Source organism: Dromaius novaehollandiae, chromosome 1, assembly GCF_036370855.1.
Source record: "Dromaius novaehollandiae isolate bDroNov1 chromosome 1, bDroNov1.hap1, whole genome shotgun sequence".
In the NCBI taxonomy this organism is placed as follows: Eukaryota; Metazoa; Chordata; class Aves; order Casuariiformes; family Dromaiidae; genus Dromaius; species Dromaius novaehollandiae.
The window spans coordinates 123,450,693-123,475,823 of NC_088098.1; the positions used below are offsets into that span (position 1 = coordinate 123,450,693).

A 25,131-nucleotide genomic window follows, 5' to 3' on the forward strand; every position below is an offset into this window, starting at 1 on the left:
AAGCTATCACAGAGCATCTAAGGCAATTCAAGATTCTATATACTGCACAAATCCTGTAATTCTGTATAAATCCTAGATTGTTAAGACTTTTCTGATTACATGCGAAACTATAAAATAATGTCCTCCCACAGCAACATCAGTGAGTACTTTCCCCCTCAGGTCTGAGAAAGGCACAGAACACTTGATAAAAATAGAAAACAGTAGCATGCCCTGCTTACTTTTCACAGAAGTCATTCATGACGCCCCAGTAGCTTTCAGGAACAACAAACCATTCACAGTCACCCGGACCAATATTTATATTTACTGAGCAAAAGTTGTTATTTTCTTGATGACCTGAAATTTACAGAAAAAGAAACACACTTTTGTCAGGCTGATTCTAACAAAATAAATCTACAAAAATACAAAGTTAGTTACAATTATTAAAAAAAAAAATTATATGTCACCCACACACACTGTTTAGAGACTTCACAGTGTTAAGAAATGCAGTTAAGCTACGGGGGACAAGAGAATTCTGCTTTTGTTAGTTTATGGAAAATGAAAAGCTAAAAATACCAGTCTTATAAATCTGACCAATAATTCAGCAGCTATCTTCTTGTAGAAATAAATGCTTTGAGAAGTTCAAGCTTAGACTTTGGTTTTTTCTTGACAGTCCCAGTCAAGAGCAAAACTTCATGACTTCAGGCACTGAATAGACAAGTGTAAGAAAATCTGTCCTAGAGAGCTTTCAAAATCAATGTAAAAATGCCAGAACTTTACCTTCTTCTGACAGCTGGAAAACTGAACCATAATCCCTCATGGAATTGTTCAAAGTCATACTGCACTACCTATAGGACCTGGAATTTAGCCCAGATCCCCCAAGTCCTAGTCCAGTGTCCTAACACAGCACTATTCATTAGGGAGGGTTAAATTTTATCCTCAGACAATAAAGAATCTAGAAAGTAAAAGTATACTTATTTCTATGAATACACAAGATCTACTTGGAAGCCTATAAAAACTTTCAAGGCATGCAAAATACAAGTATGGTCCAAGTATATGAACCTGTCATCTTTTTCCCCTTAGAGAATGAAGTATTACATGGAAGAAATTACTGTGGTAAATACATAACACCACAAAAATCCAAAATTTTTCATGATGGGACAATCTAGTACTTTGCACATACAGAATTCAGTTAAACGGGAAATTAGAAAATACTGAATATGCATCATGCTTGTGCATGCTATGAAAGATGCAAAATCTACAGTGCAGTTGAACTGAAACCACAACCATAGGACCTCATTGTTTTCACAGAAAGACATACTCACCTGGTGTCCTGCTTCCTGGAACCTTCATGTACAACTGCACTGTGTTCATTCCCAGGATGGTATGACCAACATGGCTTAGAAGATTTCCTGCTGATACCACACGTACAAAAGCAGGAAGTTTTGTCAGTTCATGGAGTTGCAACTTCCACCTGCAGCAAAATAGCAAATTGATAAACTGTGAATCTCAAAAATTTCTAGGAGAGGTTGGGGAAATGGAAACAACATGTAAAAAGATTGCTATATACTAAGTATGTAACTACTGCATACTTAGTATATACTAAGACAAAGAAGCAGATGAACTACTACTATATAACTTAGCATCACTTAAGATGGAAGTTCAGAGACAATATCCTTACTTGACAGTTACAGAAATTCAAACATACATTTCATTTAATTGTAAAGTAACAGACATGGTGACCCAACTGAACCTCAGGGTTATCGATTCTGGCATTATGTTACCAGAAAATTGTGCTTACAGTTTACACCTCAGGATACACCTTTTGCAAGTAAACACACAAGGTTGCTCTCCCCACACTATAAGCTAGTCAGAAGCTGTGTTAACTGCGCTTTCAAGAGCCAAATGATATAATGATATGACATTTGCCAAAAAGACTGTCTAGACATACCTTAACCTGTGCACAAAATTACTGCGACTAAGAAAGAAGTTAAATACACACATGTGCTACGGAACTGAATACCCATACTAATGAAAACACTGATCTCCAAATACAAATTTCATTGAACTTTCAAGTCTGGAGTTCTGTAATGTCATTCAGATACCTGTGTTACTCTTTGGATTTTAAAATATTCCCAAATATAATCATATAATGTGAGAAGCTAGTTGAGGGAAAAGGTAGTTTTGTAGCAAAAGCAAAGACAGCAGGTCAGAAGGCCTGGCATTTATCTGGGATGCAATGCGAACTGGTTGGAGTACCAAAATCCAGTTCCCTATGAGTCTCAGACTAGTTTTACCTCAGGTAAAGTTAAAATAACTCCTCCAAAGGCTTGCTCTGCGTGTTAATTTATTAGCAATGGTTTTGTATCAACAGATGGGAATTTCTTTAGGAGAAAAAGAACATCAATACTTTATAACAGTCTCCAATCATATTTAAGTACAAACATTGATATTTTAGTGAATGTATCATTAAAGATCACTGCATTTAAGCAAGCCATACTCCCCAGTCTGCTCTGATGATTGGGGTAGATCAGAATTTTTGTATTGCAGCTGGAGGGGCTGACAACCTAGACATACTGGACATGTTATGGAAATAAATGCTAACTAGAGTCTGAATAAAACCAAAAATTATTAGTGGCCAAAAAGTGCTCTCAAAATTGTTTATAATACTTTTAACATTTTTCTGAAATGCTTCTTGACCTCACAGAAATATCTGTGGTGTAAAGAATACTCTATTTTGTATTTATTCCCTATACTTCTACAATTCAGGGAAAGGAGTCATGACTTAACCAGCAGTATATATCAGTCTGGTATCTGGTATATATTCTGAAACCTGTTGGTGAATAGAGAAGCAAGCACTTCGAGAAAATGGAAACAGAAGGACAGTAGGAACAAACGGACTAAAAAAAAAAAAAAATATTCTGGGGAAGTTCTTACAGTTTCTGGGGAAGAGATTTAATGCACTGTTTTGTGAAAAGCAATTAATGTTGTAAGAAAACAATTTAAAGTATCAGAATGAAACAAAGGGAATGCATTAGAAGAAGGACCAGAAAGAACAGTTACTGCTAGAAGTCTAATTTCATTTCCAGAAAAAAGAAAAACTAAACATCCTGGAAGAAAAAGTTTGAAAGGTGATTTTAGGGCAAGAGAGATTCATAGCAATAGTTTAAAGCCGATGGGGAACAATTTAATTGTAGAAATGAGGTTTGCAACTAGAAGTGGAGTTATCAATGGATTCATTGACAACTGAGAAGCATGCATTCATTTTCCAGAAAGAATATCATACTGTAAATAGCAACTCAGATTCTTAAAGTCTAAATGGATGAAAGTCAGAAATAAATATAAATCAGAAAATTATTTTACCTTAAAATTGTCTGAAAATCAAAATAGCTTGATTTGCAATAATCAGATAGTATCTGATACATGCAGTATTACTTCTTTTTCAGAGTTTGTCTCAATTCTGATCTAAATTCATGTGTAATGGGAACTGAATCAAGCTTTAGCTCACTTGCCTACGAACTGAGACATGTTATATAGCTCTTGGTCTCCTATCCCTTTTTATATTTATGGTTGTTCAATCCCCTCTCCTTTACCATGAGGCTTTCTAGGATCCTTCTGCTCTCATCGCAGCATCAAGAACTATGCACATCTAGCCTTTAACAATAACTTTCTATACCAGCCTATTCAGCATTGAAAAACTCTCATGAATGGGTAAAAATTAATAAAATCAGACCACCAGTAAGAACCAGCTAGTACTGAGTAACTCTCATCATTTAAAATGAAAGCTGCAAGGCCATGCATTGCAAGCTCCACATGGGTCCAGACAAAACTCAGAACTGTACATAAAGGCTTCCTCTTCCTTCTGTAAAAATGCAATCCAAGGTCACTTTGTGATAAGATAAAAATGAAAGATAAGCTCTGCAAAATACACTTAATGTAGGTTCTGCTAATTGTTCTCTGGCTGGGGCACTGTATATAGTCTCAATTAAGACAGCTCTCCATTCTTGTGGTATCTATTCTGCAAGAAAGATACATCCCAGCGCCTCATCTTTCTCATCCATTTAGCCTAGCTCACACAGTTCTCCAGTCCTACCGTCTTGTTTCTACACTGACTCTAGACCCCAGACTTTCACCTTTCTAACTAAAATTAGCCCACTTTCTCCATCCAAATCTTAAACAGGCTTTTTTTTTTTTTTCACTCCAGTTCAGTCCCACTAGACATGACCCAATAGAATCCTTTGTGTTCTGACTCTTATCTTCCCTGTATTTATGCTAAATGGTTTCTTCTACACTATGCAGATATGGACAAAGGGACTTATGACAGAACAAGAGAAAGTATTCATTCAGTATTCAATTCTCCCATTCAGTGGCCCCACAGTAGCTTAAAGGAGCTATAAAACAACACCTAAGAAGAAAATCTGTTTTCTGAAGATCCATTACCCTGGACTGGAAAATGGCCAGTCACTCTGTGGACAATTCATTCATGCAAGTCATGGGGACAGGGAGCATGTGCTACTGCTCCATGAGACAGTACATACACTCTTACCAAGAGTATGAGTCATGAGAACTATTAAATTTTCAGCAAGCATTAAACGTTCCCAGCTTTTATCTGTTAACTTTACCAGGTCTCTACAGAATCTGAAAAGCGTTTTTAAAGGCTTATTCCTTGGTTATTTTAGGCCACAGGCAAATGGCATACATTATCACAAAATTTCAAGACCCAGACTCCCCAAGTTAGCGCATTAGTTTTTCTTCAAAACGATGACTAAAAAGGTTAGCATGTACAAAAACAATGTGTTTTCCCTTAACCTCGGGCAAGCATCTATCATGGAAAATTTTCCCCATATTAAAGTTTCTCAAATGAATAAATGACCAAAGTCACAATTTTGTAATAGAAGGCACCAAACAATTTCAGTAACAGGTTAACTGCTATATGCACAAAGATACAGGAGTCTTTTGTTAAAAGGCACCAACAGTAACATTTGATTGGGATAAGAGAGAACAAAGATGAGTTATCAGCCCTGTACTCAAGGCATTTAAGTAAACACCAACACATACTTTGGAATAATCAGGGAATAGTAATGATTGTTAAAGAACTTCCTTGTCTCCAGGAGTTCTATTATCCTGATCAGGACTCACAACTCATGAAAACATACTAAGAAGTCATTTTGAGGCTTTATGATAAAATCTTGACTTGCTTTCATGCTGTTGCTAATAAAAGCAAAACACATTCATGTAACAAAAATTACACCATGAATGCTTGTATTTTTAATTAATAACAAATTTTGCAACTTGTTCTTACCAGCTTCAGAATATTTACCACTGACAGCACTGTCTTCAGCCTTATTAAGAGACAGGAATTTCAATTTCTCAAAGATGCGTACATTTTCTACATAACTGTATCATGCAGCCATGGCCATTGTATTACCAGAAAAAAATTATCTTAAACTGCCATTATGCAGCCAGTGACAAAATAAACTAGACTAAAATTATTGACCAGATATCTGAGTCACATAAAATCTTATTTCAGAAATGATTTGGATATAGCATACATATTTTTTCATTAAAAAGTAAGTGGAAAACAGAGGCAAGAAAAAGAGGAGGAGAAAGTTTCTTCTCAAGGTAACACAATGGCTTCAGTTGTAAAATTACCACTGTGATAAAGAGAAACAGCAATCAGATTTACTTTTTGTCATCTGACAGGTCAATGTTGGTCCCAAACTTGATTGTTTTAAAAGGTCCTCTTCTCCTCCTCCCAGAGCTGTAAAAATAAAAAATGTAATAGGTGAATGTGAAAATGGGAAATAGGTTAAAAAAAAAAAAAAAAAAAAAAAAAAAAAAAAAAAAGACATGAAAAATTGTAGAATGATCATATTTATACCACACTTACTTATCTGAAGATGTGGATTCATTATCTGAGTGGTCCTTGTGGTGACTCTTTTTCTCATTTTCCTCCTATACAATGGAAATGTGAAAATACTATCATGTTATACACAGATATATTCCTATAGAGTGATAACGACTACACTTACTTCAAGACATTGGTTTCAAGATGTTGGTATAATCTTTAAAATCTCTGTATCTAGTATTTTATGTGGATATTACTATTAAGAAAATAGGAATTCAGTTATTAGTCAAAAAGAATGGCAAAAATCCCTTTATGACTACAAATTCAGTGAAGCTCAGCCCAGGACAAGAGAAAACTTCTGCACTGTAAATGTTTCTGCTATCCTATGCTACAGCTGAAAACAAATGGGTTGTTTTGCTTCACTATGCACATGAATGGGAAACCAATCTTAAAGAATACTGCTAACTTTGTTAGACGAGAACATTTATCTTCCTTCAAAGTCAAGCAAGTCTCCTGATGTGAAACTGAGATGACTAATATTTATAAAATCCATTTTTCCACAACTAGTGGAAGAAGTCTAACCAGTATCAAATGAGGTAATTTGATGTTTTTAGTAGAGTGGACTCAAACCACTATTCTAAAAAATCCTTTCTTTTTTGTCAAGTAAATGGACATAGAAAGAAAAAGAATAAGACAAAAAGGAGGAAAGAACTGCCTACTTTGAATGGGCCTGTTGATAATTATCAAGGTGTCCTTGTACCTGAGAAAGTCTTGTTTGCCCTGTGAACGCAGGAAACGAGCAAAAAAAAAAAAAAAGAACCTAGTGGTGGCGGACTTATGAAATATTGGAAGACATGTTAGAAAAATGATAAAACAGTTATTAGATGAAAAAACAAAGATGACCCAAAGCAGGCCAAAAGGTTTGTGTCTGTAGAAAGAAGGAACAAGGCTTTCATATGAACAGGGTGAAGTCACACAAGTAGGAATCAGACCTAATGATAAGTCAAAGCAGTGTTAGGCAAAAGGAAGTACATACATTTAAGAATGCCATTTTGATTATCAGGAGGAAAGAGAAAATTATGAAAATTTCTACCACTAATTGAGAAAAGATCAGAAAACCCTGCAGTTCACTTTCTCGTGCAAAAACAAAGCCGAGGCTCTCCTGCTGACATGTTGGTATGTAATCAGTCACACGCTTCATTAAATGTGTAATCTGCTGTAATCTGCTGTAACACTATATATCAAAAGTTTTCTAACCTTTTTGGAATGATGCACAAGAATACAATACTGATATGATTCTTCAACCAGCAAACCCTCAGTAGATACCCCTCTTACCTTATTACCACTGCAGAGGAAGAAAAATATCATTTATGCCCCAAACTAGGCCAATCCACACACTCTTGATGACTTCAGTATTCCCCCCTTCCCAATGCTGTTTCTTCTCCTCACTCTGTATGGGTCTCATTGAGAATCTGTAACAACTATCCCTTCTCTTTTCTTCACCTGCAGATTCATCTTTTTTTTCCTAATCCATTCCTCTAAAGGCAGAAAGTTTTGATTTACAACTTGTGGGGTTTTTTTCTTGCTGAAACCAATGCTGTTTCTGTGCAGTGAAAACTGCAACACTCGATTTCCTACTTTTCACAACACGAGGATGACATAAGCCTTAAAGGAGTGTCCATAGCTAATTCCAAGGATGTACTTACTACTTTAGCATAAACATTAATAATTCATACCAACAAAATAACATATTAAACATTTCACTGTCACATACGTCTAGCATCTTCTTAACTAAACAGAAAATGTTATGTTTGGAACCCAGCAAAAACAAATATGGAAAGCATCAGTCACACTTCTGAAAAAAATGATATTTTTAACATTTTAAGCTGTTGTGCTGAAAGACAAGTATGAGTGTAAGCTTTTAATAAGCAACATTCAAATTATTTCAGCATAGTACAAAGAACAAAGGAATCTGATTTCAAAGCATGTGGGAAATTAGAAGTAATAAACCTTGTAAAACAGAGTCTAAAATTCTAAATATTTTAATGTGAATCTGTATATCATTATATGAAAGCTTAAGCTAACAAGCTTTTGAAGTATATAATAACCAGGAATTTTACATTAAGACAACTAAGTATTTGGGAGGAACATCCTGGATACTATTTTACCCTGTATTCAAAAGGGATTTTTAAAATTTATCTGTGTCCTCCATAGTAATGGGAACTCCTTTTCCTTAACTACTTCTGGATTTCTGTCAAAAGCCATTACTAAAAGAACTTGGTTTCAGAATTACTAAACAGTTTGTAAATTATACCTTATATAATAACAATGTATTTACCCTTAAAGATTCCTGGAACGAGGAGGCCTGGTACTGTGCATATTTGGCAATTGTTGTATGAGATCTACTGCTTTCGCAACGCCAGATTTTCTTTGTTCCAGTGGGGTCCCAGTTTTCATCTGCTGGCTGCAGTAGTTGCGTCCTTACTTCTACTATGTGTTCATTATTTGCTTCTACCAATGTTTTGGTAGAGAAGAGTCCTAGATCTAATAAATATGAATAAAAGTAATACAGGACAGTTAAAATACAATAAAAAGTTTCAGGAAGACGTAAATTAAAGTTATCTAAAGGCTTAAATTAAAGCGTATACAGATTTTTCTCAGATATATCATAACACAGACCAATTATAGGCTAAAAATTAAAACTCATGTGATAAAGACCTTCTGCAAACAACAGTAGAAGCCTAGAAAAAACTTGGCAGTGACCGCATGGACTGTATTTCCAAGAAAAATTTTATCTGAATTTTGCAAACCAATCTGTAAACACAGCTAAATCTAATACCATGGAAATATTTTTTCAGACAAACTAGAGCTCTTACAATGTACTTTCATTATATATCTGCTACTAACCAAGATAATTTTTCTATAGAAAATTCAAAATACTGTACAGAGACAATCAGATTACCATTTATTAAACCTGAATACAGAATATAATGCAGTATTACAAAAATAAAATATCTACTTCTAAGAACTGAAAAACTTCAGAATTTTTTTTATAAATATATACATTTTTTCAAAGAAAGAAGCCACATAACGTAAACTTACCTAATTTAAGCGCTCCAGCAAGGCCACGTATTACAGTAACAGGGTTGTTTGGATTTGTACAAAATTGATGTAAAGGTGGAAAGAAAGCATCTCGTTTATTTTCCAACTGTAAAATTATAATGGAATATTAGCTCTATGATGAATTTAGATTCCTTATTTGTAAAACATGAAAGAATAATAAGAAATGAGAAACAACACAAGGAAGTCAGGAATTTTATCCATTTCCCTGCACACTGGTGAATGAACAACTACGTTATACAATCATTTCCCTGTTACATGCTGGGTTCGCTCCTTCCAAAATTAATTTGTTACTGTAACTTCTTGACATGAATTATTGCCAGGTTGCTTTGGCTTTTGTAACTCAGTTCTCCTGCAATTTATTTCTTTACCTGACAATACCTTTACCTGTACATTCTCTAAATCTAAATTAAGAGGCTGATAATATGCTAACATTCTTTTCAAAAGTCTAGAAGGTAATTCTACAGATAATGGGTACAAGAAAGAGCATAACAAGAAAGAGTACTCACATGGTATACCTCATGTTAACGAGAAAAGGTGATCTGATTTTTCTATGCTTTTGTACATCTACGGCCTCGATTTTATACTACAGTCTGCCCCCTCCCTATCTTTTTTTTTTTTTTTTTTTTTTAATTGTTGTGAATCTTTTAATATCCCAGGGGCAGATTTCAAAGAAAATATCAATGGCACTGTAGACAGAGACTATGGAAATACTGGAGACATCTCTTTCGATCAGTGGAGCACAGCGCAGAGTTTCCCAAATATCGAGATCCATGCTGGCACGTTTACATGGTACAGTGCAGCATGGCTATTTACGAGTTTTGTACAGACTCAACGAAGCTATGGTGGACTCTAAAAAGGGTGGATTAATTCAGATTCAGCACTGAAAAAAACAGCATTATTGCTTCCAATGTAATCTTGCTCTCAGGCAAACAGCCAGTGTGGTACTACACTAAAGTGCCAAGTGCTTCTGGTCCCAAAGTTAGGCCGAGCAAAGCCAGTCTGAAGTTCTAATACTAGCTGTATAGACATACTATAATTTATTCTTCTATATTATCACGGAAGTTAACTCAAATTCTCCACAAAGCTATTGCAGAATTTTATTTCACTACAGATTTTTAAATGGTTGCATAAGAAAGAAAATATGCAACTAAAACCTGTCTTTTCTTAATTATTACATTTTGTTGTTACCATCTCCTTAACTTTTATTAGTTTTCTTTACTGTATTTTAAAGTAGATTGCTACGAAAGTTCAGTTTGTTTATTTACTCATTAATCACCTTAACAGTCATTTGCAAAATATGTATAAATATATTTGAAATACTATGCATTGTACCTAAAAAACTATTTTTCTTTTCAGTCAATATCTTAGGTATTAAAAAATAACCACCCAAATTTTGAAGCTGTTTCTTGTCTTGTTTACTGATCAGCTGAAAATCTAAATTTAAAATATTAAGTCAAACTACGTAACAAAATTTGCTCTAAGGTTAGTTAGTAATTGGCTGCTTATGTACTAGTTAGGAGAGCACTGCAAGTATAATTCAGCTGTGAAGAGTATTTCTTTAAAATAATTACAGAAAACAATTCAGATAGCCAGATAACTACAAGAAGACAGTAAGTGATGTACTGCTTCTGCCGTTAGATTTACTTACATAAATACTAGGTGTAGGTGGATTCAGCTTGTCCTTTGGCAAGGGAGGGTATGGTGGAGGTGGTGGTCGTGGAGGTGGACATTTATCCAATAGAATACTACTGTTAGATAAGCCATTTCTACCCAGATTCCTAAAAGGAAAGAAGAGCTGCCTGTGTCAATACTTGACAAATGAAATAACATGCTAGTGTTACCGCTTCAGCAAAATAATGACATATAAGGATAAACCGTAATTCTAGAAGGAAATAAAGCTCATATAAGTTTTAATGAAGGATTTTTGATGTATAATTTCATGTTATTCATAGTTATTCCCACTTTGCCCCCAAATTTGCAAAATCATCACTATTAGTTAAAAATATAGCCAATTCAATTAAAAGCAAGTATGACTCATTTGTCAAAATTTAACACAGAAAGAAGGTTTCAACTTGACATACAGAAAAACCTTATTAGGCTGGCACTGGTTAGTGGATGATCAATTCACAGCAACAAGAAGTTTGTTTTTTGTAAGCAGCACTGAGATAAAGTAGTCTGGCAGTACAGTGCACAGCACTGTCACAGAGCACAAAGTCATAAAATGATAACACCTCAGCCAAAAGACTACTGGAGTCACAAAAAACTAATACACAGCACTAACAACACTAAATCTAACACTCTCCCCTGCCCTGATTTATTCATTTCCAAAGCCAGAAGGAGCCAGTGTTACATGATCTGATTGTCTGAGTAACACGTTGAATAAACAAACTATTTCAATTTCTGCTGGAATCAGGGACTTTGCTTGCTTGTTGTAATTTCTTGCCTTTTTCTGGAGATTTCCAGACAGGGACAAGCCACTCTATGCTCATTAACTCTCGTTAACTTTCTCTATAATGAACAACCTCCAATGCTCAAAATCTGTATTTTATTTTTAGTGTGCATTCAATTTCCAGTCACCATCACCAGGAAGGTAATTTACAACTAAGCCACCTCTTAAATTTTTGTTTGTTATAAAAAGACTAAAGTACTTCAAACAATATTCAAATTCTTCTCCCAGCCTCTGCTTCACCAGTTATTGTCCTTGCCACCTCTCAGGCCCCACAAAATAGGAAGTTTTAAAAATATAATTTAATCACCTATCCTCATAAGATTCACTGACTACAGAAAGGCTATTTTTCTAACAGTGATTCTCCAGCAGAAAACACAGCAGACACATACATTGCATGAAGCTTCCAGCAACAGAGCGTGTTCCTAAAACACAGAAACTGTGATACTGGCACTGAGAAAACTCTTAAAGGTTGATGCTGGAATGTGAGATCGTTATTTCAAATCGAGCCACCACAAACCATGAGTAATGAGGACTTTGGACTTGAAATCTTTGGTTCAGCAAGAACAGACTGACTGTTATCATAAACATTTTAGAGAAAATGAGCAAACATCTTACCTACCTCTGACTGCAGCAAGGATAAGCGTCCCAAGAAACTGGTGCTCATCATGACAAACTACAAGCAAGTCACTCCAATTCAAACCTTACACCAGATTTCTAACTCATATATTGCTATTCTCTGACAGAAAAACAGAGCAATATAGACAAAGACAGATTTGACAACTGTCTCCAAAGCAGACCTGTCAAAATACCAAACACAGCTTATTCCCTGTGCTAGGTGGGTCTAATACCAGACTGCAACTTCCAAGAAACTGAAAGAGCAACGTGGAAGCTTTGATTAGGCATCATCCAAACTGACAAAAAGCTCACTGACCCATGCTTGATATCTCATGTAGTTCTTGCAAAGACCCTATTACCCCACAAAAACATAGAAACATAGCAATATAAAATAACCACCACCCAAACACATCAACTACAGTTGCATCAATCTGAGATTCATCTGTTCAAGATGCACCTGTAACCTGAATAGCAGAAATCAGAAGCAACTATAATCTTTGCATTACAAAACCGGAAAATAAAACCAAGAAAAACAAATCCACAGTATTAAAAAACAAAACAAAACAAAACAAAAACAAAAAAACCACAGACATGAAGAAAATCTGTTTGAATTGAGGAACTGTTTTCAGGCAATTTTTGAGGCAAGGAAGATGAGAGAGACTGAATCTGTAGAAAAAGGGTTAGTGCTCAGAATTAGTGTCAATTAAGCTACTTTAGTCACAAGGTAATGAACACAGAGCAAATAAAAATCAGCAAAGCCAGGGTACACAGGGTCTTCAGGGATGAAGGATAATGGAGAAAAAAAAACTCCTATATGCTAAAAGGAATTACATATTTGAAAAGGCAAAGGAGATGCAGGAGAAAGAGGACAGCACAGAGAAAAAGCAGAGAAAATGAACAGAGATATCTTATAAACCCAACACTTGAAGCCGATACTATAGTAAATGACTCCACAGTCCCCTGTTAAGTTACTAAAACCCCATGTGGAAATTTCCAGAGAGGAAAGGGGCCCAAGGAAAGTAAAGGAGAGATAGGAAAATGCTTGTAATTGAAGTAGCACAGTAAAACAGATGGGCAGAATCTTTCCAAGCCATCTTTAACAGACCAGTTTCACTCCCTCATCATTTTTTTTGGACTACAAACTGGAATAACTTTCTATTAATAACAATTCAACTGAGCTATTAAAGAATAAGGCTGTAATCCATAGTGCACAAAACAAAGTGATGGAAATTAAAGGACACCACAGAAATACTAAAAAGATTTGACATTGGCACATGACAGAAAATGGTATGGCCTGAAGTTCCCTTTTGACCACATCTACCAGAAGGGAAACCCCACATATCTCTGTTGCAAGATTTTTTCTTTCCTACAATAGAATTTCATAGAAACTGAAAGAGACAACAGACATAACACTTAAGAAAAAACAAGCTTGATTTAGGCCCTGAAAAGGAGCTGCATGGCCTGAATAGTCACACATGATATCACGATGGAGGAAGGAGCAGAAGGACAGGCTTCATTCATCATTCACTCAGATTGACTTTCCCGGGGAAACTGACTTTCCATAGCCTGCACAGGCTGCAGAAAATCCCTCATTCCCACAGAAGCCAGCTGAAGTTGTCACCCTCATAAAGGTAAGGACCGAGGTGCGAAGTGCTATGCAACAATGAATCACTGACAGTGATCCACGGTGAACATTGTCCTGAATCTAAGCTGCAACTCTCAGTCCATCGCAATTTGGTTGACAGATGAAACCAACGCCACCAACTCATGCAAGTGCTTCAATCCAAACTGCAATCACCATGCTCATGAGCAACACCAATAGGATTTTACGTAATTAACTGATGTCTTGAATAAGCACCAGATCCAATAATCCTCCCTTTTTTTCATTTTACTGCTTTCTAGGATACATTCCTACACCTTCTAAAAAGTTTACATCCTTCAGTCTTAGAGCACAACTTCACATCTGTCTGTAAAAAGAATACAGTTTAGCAGAAACACCTGTGTGACCCAGTTTGGTTTTGCATCACTCCTTCTCTTCATTATATAGCATTCCCCACTGCTAATATTTTAGCAAATATTAACAGAAACAATTTAATGCTATCTAGGGATTCCTGACAAATGGAGATTGATGGCTTGGCCTGAGATGATGCCTTTAACTGTCTACCACATATCTTTCCTAGTGTTTTACCACTTTTGCTACATGCACAGCTCAGCTGCTCAGTGAGCATCCACAGAGGATGAACTCCAACTACTCTCACCTCAGAGGCTCCTCAAACAGAGCCCTATGGCACCAGCAAAAATGTTAAATAAAACAAGACCAAAACCTTATCCATGTGCATCATCACTAATGATTATTTTCCATTTACAATTACATGAAATGTATCCTTTAGTTTTTATCCATTTAATAGGTACCATACTGATTTTGCATCATCCTACTTGACTAAAATATGTCATGCAAGTTAAATGTGTTACACAGCTGTATTTATTTTAACTCTATTTTATTACATAGACTTTCAGCTACATCAGAGATATTAAGTTAACATGATAATCCTTACTTTCCACAAGCCAAGACTGATGGTCACCAGTTACTATTTTTTACATGTATTAAATTAATCCACCTCAATAATTCCATTATTTCACTCAGACCTAATGTCAGACTGACAGGATTACATTTACACAGGTCATCCCATTTATTTTTCTGAAAGTAGTTATATAGTCTTTCTGAAGTCCTCTGGAACCTATTGAGTTTTCCAAAAACTATCAAAAAATCAGTATGAAAGATCAACAGCAGTTCCTTGGCCTGCTCTTTCAGAAGTCATGGATGTATGCTGTCCAGGCCTCTGACTTAAAAACGTCAAACTTAAGTATAGCTACTGTTTAATGTCCTCTGATTACTGTGAAAATGGAGAGTGATTCAGGATGTGAATACCATATCTGCCTTTTTCCCAAGCACAGAATAGAAATATTTACTGAACTCTTCTCCTTAGTATTGACTGTTCTAATAACTCCATGCAGTAACTGAGCATTTTTCATCATTATTTTTCCTTCTATTTTTTCATTCTTAGCTGTAATTTTCTTCTGTACTTTGCTTCTCTTATCAGTTTTCTAGAACTTCTGAGCTTTTTATTTCTGTTGTTAACAAATATCCATTCTGCAACAGAACTTATAAAAATATTTGCCAGCTTTTTAATTATGAGATTTTGAGGATATAATAAAAAGTTTCAAAACAATTGCCAGTGATCTATACATTTGGATTTTGATTATACATTATAGGCCTAAACAGAATAAATTACAATAGTTTGCACTCAAATAGTAATTTTTGTTGTGAAGTCAGTCAAAGTGAATTATTATTTCAGGATTATCTGCATAAGAATTAATGAGGTTTTATTGCTGAAGAGATTATAGAGTTTTTCTGAAGAACAAAATTAAGATCCTCTCTTCCCCAAATAAGAATCACATTTAACAGGAATATAAGGAAATGTGGATTTATGTGACACACTATCTTAAATCTATCAGAATTTCCCAAACTGCAAAGAAGAATAGACAAAACATTTTAAAGGTGTGCCTGCAGAAGGAATCAGCTGAAGCACGGGAATGCACAATACATACTTGACCCACTCCTGACTCAAAATAGAAATACCCAGCTTTTCTTAACAATTGATACAGTTAATTTATCTTGCAATGGAAGATATTTAAAAAAAGAAAACAAAAAAAACACACAAACACAAAAACATAGATGGCTATCAACATTCATCCCAATAGGAAGAAGGTGGTTATTCATGCCTTACTTCTGGCTTGCTGAGGCTTATCTCCCCAGGCTTTTTCTATAGCCAATAGAAAGAGATGTACTCTCAAAGGGCAATTCAAAGAAGCTAAGCTTACATTATGCTTAAATGCAAGTAATGCCAGGTAATTATACAACCCGTTTATAACGTAATTCTCCATCCTAGCTTTTTACAACTAGGTACTAGTTGGCAATACTCCCAGAGACCTTTTTTAAACCTACAGAAAATCCTGCAATATAATTGCGGATTTTCTCATTATGTAAATGTGTTTCTAATCATTTTTGAATCCCATTCTGTTTTTGACCTCAATAGTACAGGTTGGCAGTGAACTTCATAGGTTAATTATATATTATGTAAGAAGTAATTTTTTTAATGACTTTCACATCTTTTCTTTCAATTTCATTTGATAATCACCTTGTTCTTAGGCTATTAAAAAAAGACAAACAGAACACACTAATGACTGTCATGAAATAAAAGTATTATAACTAGTGGTACCAAACTTTTTCATACTCTTAGCCTTTCCCCTCTGTAAATTTAACAGTTTTTAAAAAATCTTTCCTTATTTTTTTTTTACTCCAAGGTATTCCTGTTTCCCATCCACACATTTCTATATCTGCCATATGGTTGTTGAAACAAAACTGAATGTTATTCTAAGCAGGACATAGATTGTGGAATCAAAATACTTTAAATTTATTTATTTATTACACCTTTTGGTATTTTGAAGTGGACTTGCTAGTAGTAATAATGTGCCTTTACAGCAGTTGAATAATTTTGCCTTCAAGCCAAAAAAGCCCCTTACCAACAAAAAAAATTCCCAATAAAATGAGAATAAAGGGCTTTTGTTTGTTTTTTTCTTAAGAACAGCTCCTTTCTCTCCAAAGCGCTTCCCTTCAAATAAACTTAGGTGCTTTGGCTCTTGATGCAGACCGAGCTCCCAAATCAGTTATTCACTGTTTGACTTCAGGATCCCACAAGCAGACTTCATTGCTGAGGCTCACCTTCAGGGAGACCACTCCAAGATGGCACTAAAGAAGTTTGTTTCTGCCACAGGCTTCAACGCGGAGCGAATTAAGCAACGAGATGTCTGTCCACTTCCGCTCTTTCACCCCTCTTTGTGAAGCTTATTTAACAAGCTTGTGTACCTGCTGGTCATTTATCAGATCCTTTTCCAGACTGTTTAGCCTAGACCATTTTCTGTTCATCTTCCTATACTTTTATCCTTTTAGGATGTCCCTTCAGAGGCAGCTAATCTCTCCTAGTCTCCTTTCTCTTTCTTACTCAGTAGATTGTTCTCTACTTTTTCTCCTTCCACGCCAAACGAAAAGATTTGTAAGAAAGTATGATTAAAGTCCCTTTAATATGTATTCCCATCAAGTCTACGCCTATGAGTTTTGAAATTAGTCTTTCCATGTGTTGCCATAAAAATGACCACAGCAAATTTCAGCTGATACTACATTGACCACTTAATCTATTTCAGAATTTTTTGAGGACATTCTGCAGTGACCATTCAAAATAACTATCAAACGAAATTTTTTCCAGGACTTTGCCTGCTTTTTCAAGTCTGCGAATGAACTTCTACAAATAACTATAAAAATAAGAAGCTATTTCTTATTTCTTGTATTAAAAAAAAAAAATCAAATCAGGAATTTCTCTAAACTTCAAGCACAGACTTGACTTCATGTCTGTTTCAGAAATGACAAAAGATAAACCCTCTTAAAGTAGATGAATACAAAATTAACATTATTCCTCCAGTATATTACTTAGATACACCAGTTAAAGAGCTAAAAGTCAGCTGAGTTTCACTTCAGTAGAAACAAACAGCTCAAGTTTTAAATCTCAAATCTTGTGATAACATTTCATTAATTCTCCTTTAGAAAGAATTGCTCATAAGGAAAAGACACTTAACTTCTAAAAGAATAAGGAAAAAGAGTTTTTGATAACAGTCTTTTTAAAAGGAGACCTGATACACAACCACATAAAGCAGCACTCTTCTTTTTTCCCATGTCTTACAGTCAGCTTTTCTAATAACAAACACCAAGCAGTTGTTTCTAGTGTATTTTCTTCTTTTAATCGACAACAGATTTTCATTTATTGTCAACATTACTTGGTTTCTTTCATAACCTCTTATCAATGGGGAATTTTCTCAAAGAATCTAAGAAAAGATAATTCATTTAATAGTACACACCTTTGTTATTTTGCTCAGAGGCTTAAAGAACTTTCATTTACTATCTAAACAGTTTACTGTTCAAAAATAACAACCTAGTTGTTTTATAATCACCTTAAATGTTTCTGTTGCAATGAGTTTTATTGGTACTCAAGACTAACCAAATTACACTTACAGTTCTCAAAATCATCTCCTCGCTTCTCTGGCATCTCAACGCTCCAACAACAGCTTAACAAGATGAGCACATTTGTTACCTTACTATTCCCCAGAATAGCATTTTAATGAGATTTTCATATTTCAGTCAATGGCTCAGCCTTTGCATTTCTAAATTCCTTTGAACATCGTCTAGTCTCTCAAGCTTCTTTTACAAGTATCAATAGCTGTTCCGGCAACTTCTGTTTGACCCTTGCTCAGTCTCTGAAACAACCTCATTTCACCACATGAATAGACTAGGTCTTGGTTAAATATTTCCTCAAACATCCACACTGAAGAAGATGGATATAACAAAACTTTTCAGCTTCTCTGGAAGGATCTTGCCCTACTTAAGCACTCCCTTTAGTCTTTGGCAAAACAAAACATTTATCGAGTCTGCTCTTAAAGACCAGGCAACCTATTCACATACAATAAAGCAAAGAAGAATCAAATGTGACTACCTTGACTACCTGGCATGTGTTTTGCATTTTATGATACATAGCATCTCCTTTCATCTAATGGCTTCACTTGTACTACTTTTTTTTTTCTTTTTTTTTTTTAAGAGGACATTTGTTTACATAGAGTAAAATTATGATCTCCCAACATTTAATTCTGCCTGGCTATTTCCATTTCCATTGACATCCTCAAACTACAAAAATACCGTATTTTAATGCCTTATTTCCGAGTCCCTTTTCTAATAATTGCTTTTACCATTAAAAAAAAAAAAAGAAAAGAAAAAGAAAAGAAAAGAAAAAAGAAAAAAAAACACCCTTCCAGATCTTTGATGTTCCTTTGTTTTTAGGTAACACGCAAAACCCTAACAGCATTAACAAACAAGTCACTTTTTTAGGGGTTAGTAATACAGTGTTGCTTTCTGAAAAAAATCCCTCCTGTGAGATGAGGAATTTAGTTATACTGAAGTTCACTATCACATAGTAGGTCAATCATAGTTACTTCGTGAATCAACTATGTGCACTATTTAATACCAAACTGCTAATAGTTTTGGGTCTTTTGTGCTCTAGACACACATAAATCCGTACATCTAAAATTTGTGAAAAAACAGCTTCTTTTAGACAAGTCCTTTTAAAAGCAGTAAACATTTGAGAAAAGATTATTTAACAAACAGATCTCTAAGGAATTTCAATGTGACTTATAAATACTAATAAACTCTCCAGTTTGGTAAGTAAGTATATATTAAACAGAGCCAAATACAGACCAGTAAATAGGAAAATAAAAATTAGTAATACAGAACTCCAAATACGAAAAAGCCAAAAAGTTACATCTAACTGTTCCCAACCTGCCAAAATGTCTTTTCCCCCTGCAAAATCCTACTGGGACAACAGAGCATTAAGTATTGTCAGAAAGGAAAGAGAATGCCAGGAGATAACAGAAAATAATGATTTGCATTAGACATGAAGACAGAATGTCCTTCTGAATACACCATTTGAAATAGAGCATGTATGAAACAACTGGCAAATATGAATATATTTAAAACCCATATGATGTAGCTCCAATATTTAAGAACTAATACTACAGGATAATGCCCTTTCTCCCAAATACTTGAAGTTTAAAAAAAAAGTTTTTTTTTTTTTTTTAAATAAAAAAGCTTGCTAAGTATTTTCTGGTTTTCTATTGTAGATAGCTTATTTGGTGCAATTTTTACAGTATTTTTAAAAAAACAACTTTTGGGGGGTAAAAATTACCTTCTGTATGTCAAGATGCACTTGCAGAGATAGCAACCAACTATAATCACTAACGTGATTACAGTGCACTGTGAACTGTGTACATTCGATTCTTCACTGTTTCATTACCTCACACTGTGTTAAACAAAGGTTAGCAAGCTATATTTAAGTTCATAGCACCTGATATATTAGTACATAAACATCTGTTATTCCACTATCTCTAAAGATTCTCTTTTTTAATAAATAAGGGTTTTCAGCACAGTATCTGCTAACCAGTACCTGGGTGGGTTAGCCTCTTCCTCAAATTTATGTACGTAAATTGAAAAACAAATGATAAGAATGGCAGGAAAACAAAGCTCTGAATCAGCTATTTCTATTAGGATGGAAAAAACATGTAGACAGGACATTTTTCTAACAGGTAACTAACTAGCACAGATCAGGAACCGCAATAATGAAGAGAACTGAATTTTCACATATGGAAAAATGTCTGATTTCATTTATACTTTAGGTTTACCCTTAAAATGTTGCAATTCTTACCTTAAGTTTCTCAGAACTTATAAGAAATATGCAGACGCTATCCAACAAGACCAGTTTGACTAAGGCAGATCCTGTCTCTACACTTTGTAAAAGTGGTCCCAGACAATGCTGGGGCATTTCTTGACCTCCAAGCTACTGGAAAAGTCTCTTCTTTCATTTTTGTTGTTCTTCAACTTCGTTAGCTGTAGTTATCCAGCTACTATTTCTGCTGCCTTGCTGAGATGTACCAAATTCAGATGCAGACAAGCTGGATCTCTGCTAAATAACTAAAATGAAGAAAGTGAAAAGCACTATCTAGCACTTATGAGCTGTCTGCAAACTACATGGGGCAAAGTATTAGACTGCTTGCCTTGAAAAATGATGGATTATATGAGCCTGCAGACTATATGAACACAACAGAAATATTGCAGGAAAAGATATGAAACCGTAGAGGTTACAGAGTACTTTTTAAGAGTAAGTTTTGCATAACTAGGGGGGGCAGGAAACTTAAAATCTTTTATGTACACTTTTAAGCAGAACTCATTATCATCCCAATGAGTATGTTAAACAAAGCTTAATAGCAATATATGGCCAAGAGAAAAGAAAAAATATTTCCTTGACATGCAAATTACGGTCAAGATCTATAGGCTCTGCCTGTGCTTAAAACCAGGCCCTAACATCTTATTTCTGTACTAAATTAAGAAATTAGAGTTGGAGCCTGTCAGTTGTCTTTTGCAGGCAGATTTGCTCAGCCTCTCCTTTGCTGATAGACAGTTAAGCATTCTGTGGCCACGTTATGCAGCTGGGCTCAGTAATGTCTACAAGTTGCTAAAAAGTCTGCTACACGTGTGCTAGTTTGGACGAGTGCTACACTACTGTGGCTAAACATGGTCTCTAGCTCCAGCACAGGAAGAGCAGGCTGGCATCTGCTTGGACTACAAATTTGCATTTGCTTATCAAAGCCCATGCAGAAACTTTCTCATACTGATTTCTTCTCTTATAATGAAGTCAATTTCTAACGTAGAGTAAAGACAGGAAAATAACTTTACCATCCTCCCTATGTTTTAAAAAGTAAGTAACCACGTGGAATACCACTTCTTTCAAAGAACACAAAAATAAGACATATCAAAAGTTATTTTAGGATTTATGCAGTAAAAACGTTCAACTTTTTGCCACTGAACATAAACTGCAAATCTCACCTATAAAGAGTCTGATAGACAGTTGTACTTTAAACAGTCAAAATACAACAAACATTTGACTACCGAAATATACTCCCTCAAGAAAGCTGCATGCATATTTCTGCTAAGCAGAATTTTGCCTAGCAGAGAGATCAGCTAAACTTCAAAAAAGAACAGCAAGTCTGTTACAATTTTTTATTTGAATTTGCAATACAGTTACACTAACACAAGAAATTGAAGCTATTTTTATACTTTTCCTAGCAAGATATATATGGTTCCAATTTATAAACTTTTAAGCTCTTCATTTTTATGAATGTGATAGATGCAGGTACCTCACTTGCAAAACAAACATTACAGGGTAAGATTTAATACATGAAAAATGACAAAATAAACTCCCTGTAGAATTTCTCTCTATTCTAGGAGACGTCTGCTAGTAGATTTTAAGATCCTCACCTATGATTTTGATTAAGGGTGACTATTTCAAATTCCCCAGACCTTGAAGGTGTTTAAACAGTGGAGAATATTCCAACAATATCGGGGAAAAAAGCTAGATTAATCACAATTTACAGCCATTATAAACGATGAGTCTACAGAAACGGATATAGCTTTGGTCACTGATTATGACATCAGTGAATTGTAATTTTTTTAAAGCATTTTCTATTATTTAATCCAGTCTTTTAAAATTATAAATATTTTACATTTGTAATAAATTCCTACAGACTGCTATACTCTGATCAATATTACTCATCAAATCAATTATCTAAATATAAGGTTTCTAAGTGGGAGGGGAAGAAAAAGGAAAATCTTCTCAGAAGGTTGCAGAACAATCCCTGAGCCTTAGAAAACATTTCTATTACTACTACTGTGGCAAAATACATCTTTTCTTGATGCAGAGGAGTCTCTCAAATTACCCCTTATATTGTTAGAACCTGCATTTAATGAAAGGGTTGGATTTGAAAGAGTCTCTGAAAATGTGCTGGCTGGATCTAATGATAAAATTGTAGCACGCTGACTTCTGCTGGAGGTTCCTACCCTCTGACAACTACATCGGTGTCACACCAAATCCCAAAGAAATAGCCAAGATTATGCAACCTTCGTACATACATTCTCAGTTCTTTTTCTTTGCAAAGAGGCCAGGAGGGTCCACCTGTCATTTCTGATCATTTAACAATACCGAGATAAGAAATAAATGGCCAAATAAAAAGCATGTAAAAGTTTCAAGGCTTCTAATCTGATGTTTCTGCTACACTGCTTTCCAACAACACAGAAGCAGGAAATCACCAGAAGTATTAACAGAGTGCATTTAAGATGACTAGATGGAGATTAAATGAGCCTAATCATTCTAGTGCTAACATGCCTGTCAAGAAGATGAAACTTATGCATCAGAGATGAATGCCAGCAGATTTAGCTGCAGCACTTTAAGATACTGTTGCCCTCAGTGTCCACCGTCCTCTGCCAGAGGCTACAGGTTATTGCCTAGATGGCAGCATCTGATGCATTTCTATACCACAATCACTGTAGCTCACAACATATCATCTTTGCCTGAAGTCACTGCTCAGAAATATCATCTTAAATTTCCACAACCAAGTCTTCTACACTTGTGCTATTCTCTATTACTAGTAACAAAGGTGCCAGGAAAAAATCCACACAGTTTGCATATGTACACTGCAATCTATTGTCAGGTTTCTTAGTGGCTGGGCTCATTTTGCTTAAGCCCATTACTCTTCTGAGGCAAAATGATTAAGCTTACTAGCTGAAGCTAAAAAAAAAAACAGAACTGGAAGGAGTAGCTGATACACCAGATGGTTGCGCTGCCATTCAGAAGGACCTTGACAGGCAGGAGAAATGAGCCGACAGGAATCTCATGGATTTCAATACTGGGAAATGTGAAGTCCTGCACCTAGGGTGGAATAACCTCCCACATCAGTACACAAGAGAACACTTCTTTGGTATGAGGGTGGTTGAACACTGAAGCAGGTTTCCCAGAGAGGTTGTGGAGTCTCCACCCTTGGAAACAGTCAAAACCTGACTGGACACAGTACAGGGTAACCTGCTCAAACAGTGGGGTTGGACTAGACAATCTCCAGGGGTCCCTTTCAACCTCAACTGTTCGGTGATTCTGTGTTTACTTATGAGTTTAGCGATGAGAACACTGATTTATAATGACAGACCAGATCCAGACTAATCATTTTTATTGGGGGGGGGGGGGGGGGGGGCGAGAAGCGTAATACCAGCACTGAACCTGAATTTGAATTTGAATTTTTTCCCCAACAGCTGTAAATTTCAACACCTACACCATTGTTGCTGTTTTCTATCTAAGGTGAAGTGTTTGTATTGTGCCTAAAAAGAAATAAAAGACAACTGATTAATGAAGTAAAAGGAAAAAAAAAAGTAAAACACTGATTTTTCTTTTACAGGAGCTGTATCAAAGCTTCCTATAGAAATTAAGCCCTAAACCCCACGGAAAAGGATATGCATTTTCAAGCAAGCAAAAAAAAAAAAAAAAAAAAAAAAAAAAAAAAAAAAAAAGCAGTTATTGATATCAGGTCCTCATTTCAGAAGTGTTTCTTTTATAAGAAAACAATCATACAAATGCCAGAAATAAAAACATATTTAGTGTCACCATTAGATGTAGAGGTCAAAAATTTTTTACTGTTTAAAATAGACCTTGCAACCATACTCTCTATAGTAGGTGGAGTTTCATAAAAGAAAACAAAAGCTTTTGAAAAGCAAGCAATGACTGTACAAGCTAATGTTGTAAAATATTTTAATAGCCCAAGTATTTTAAAACTCCTATTTTACTTATGCTTATAAAGTCCAATTTGTTGTGCTCCTTTTAACTCAAAAATATTTTAATTTTTATCAAGAGACAGGCCTAGTACAGCCATCTGGTAATCTCTGCATTAGATGCAAATTATCTGGAAAAAGACATGATCCCTACACCAATTTTTTCATTCCATCTTCCCTTCACTGAAACTGTATTTCCACAGAAGTCAGCATCAACAAGTGTCATGAGCATAAGTGGACCTTGAAAAAGTAAGATGGGTAGGAGGAAAGAAACAAACAGCAGATGGAGGAGGAGGCACAGACAGCTAGAAGATGCAAGGCTTGAAAAAAGGGTTTAGGGTGAAAAAGATGAATGTAGAGAACTGGGAGGAGACTGGAGGAAAGGCAGTATTTAGACCAGACTGGCGAGAGGATATGAAGGATTGGCTGCAAGTGCATCACACTTCGCTGATGTATCCACACAATCTTTCTCATTAGTTATCCAGGGAAATCTAGCAACCTCTGTCACCCCAAGCAGCAGATAACTAAACTCAAGAAAGTCCCCATTATGTTGGTCCAGCTACTGAACTAGACTAGGAAAAAAGGCAGTCCCAGATATGTTTAAGTACATGAATTAACAGAAATGGTATTACAGCCCCTCAGTGAAAAAAGTTCAGTCAACGCAGTTTCAAGATCATTTTTTACTAACTATTAATTACTAGTTTTTAACTAACTTTCAAAAACTAGAAGAATGCACATGCAACCTACACCATTTATTACTGAGGATCTGGCTGAAACATCTAAAGTCAAATGCAAAACAAAGAGAACTCCTGGTTC

The 25,131-nt window shown here is 35.3% G+C and overlaps 1 protein-coding gene across 14 annotated transcripts in view; it reads right to left on the reverse strand.

Annotated features, from left to right (window-relative positions):
- KDM6A (lysine demethylase 6A) overlaps positions 1-25,131 on the reverse strand; it is a 159,176-nt gene that overhangs the window by 12,322 nt on the left and 121,723 nt on the right. For all 14 annotated transcript variants that reach the window (XM_064497286.1, XM_064497270.1, XM_064497239.1 and 11 more), the window contains 7 exons: positions 10,596-10,725; positions 8,927-9,032; positions 8,163-8,368; positions 5,867-5,931; positions 5,663-5,737; positions 1,302-1,450; positions 219-333 (listed from right to left, as the gene is read on the reverse strand). In XM_064497286.1, the coding sequence (XP_064353356.1) occupies positions 219-333; positions 1,302-1,450; positions 5,663-5,737; positions 5,867-5,931; positions 8,163-8,368; positions 8,927-9,032; positions 10,596-10,725 (846 nt within the window). The remainder of the gene's footprint in view (positions 1-218; positions 334-1,301; positions 1,451-5,662; positions 5,738-5,866; positions 5,932-8,162; positions 8,369-8,926; positions 9,033-10,595; positions 10,726-25,131) is intronic.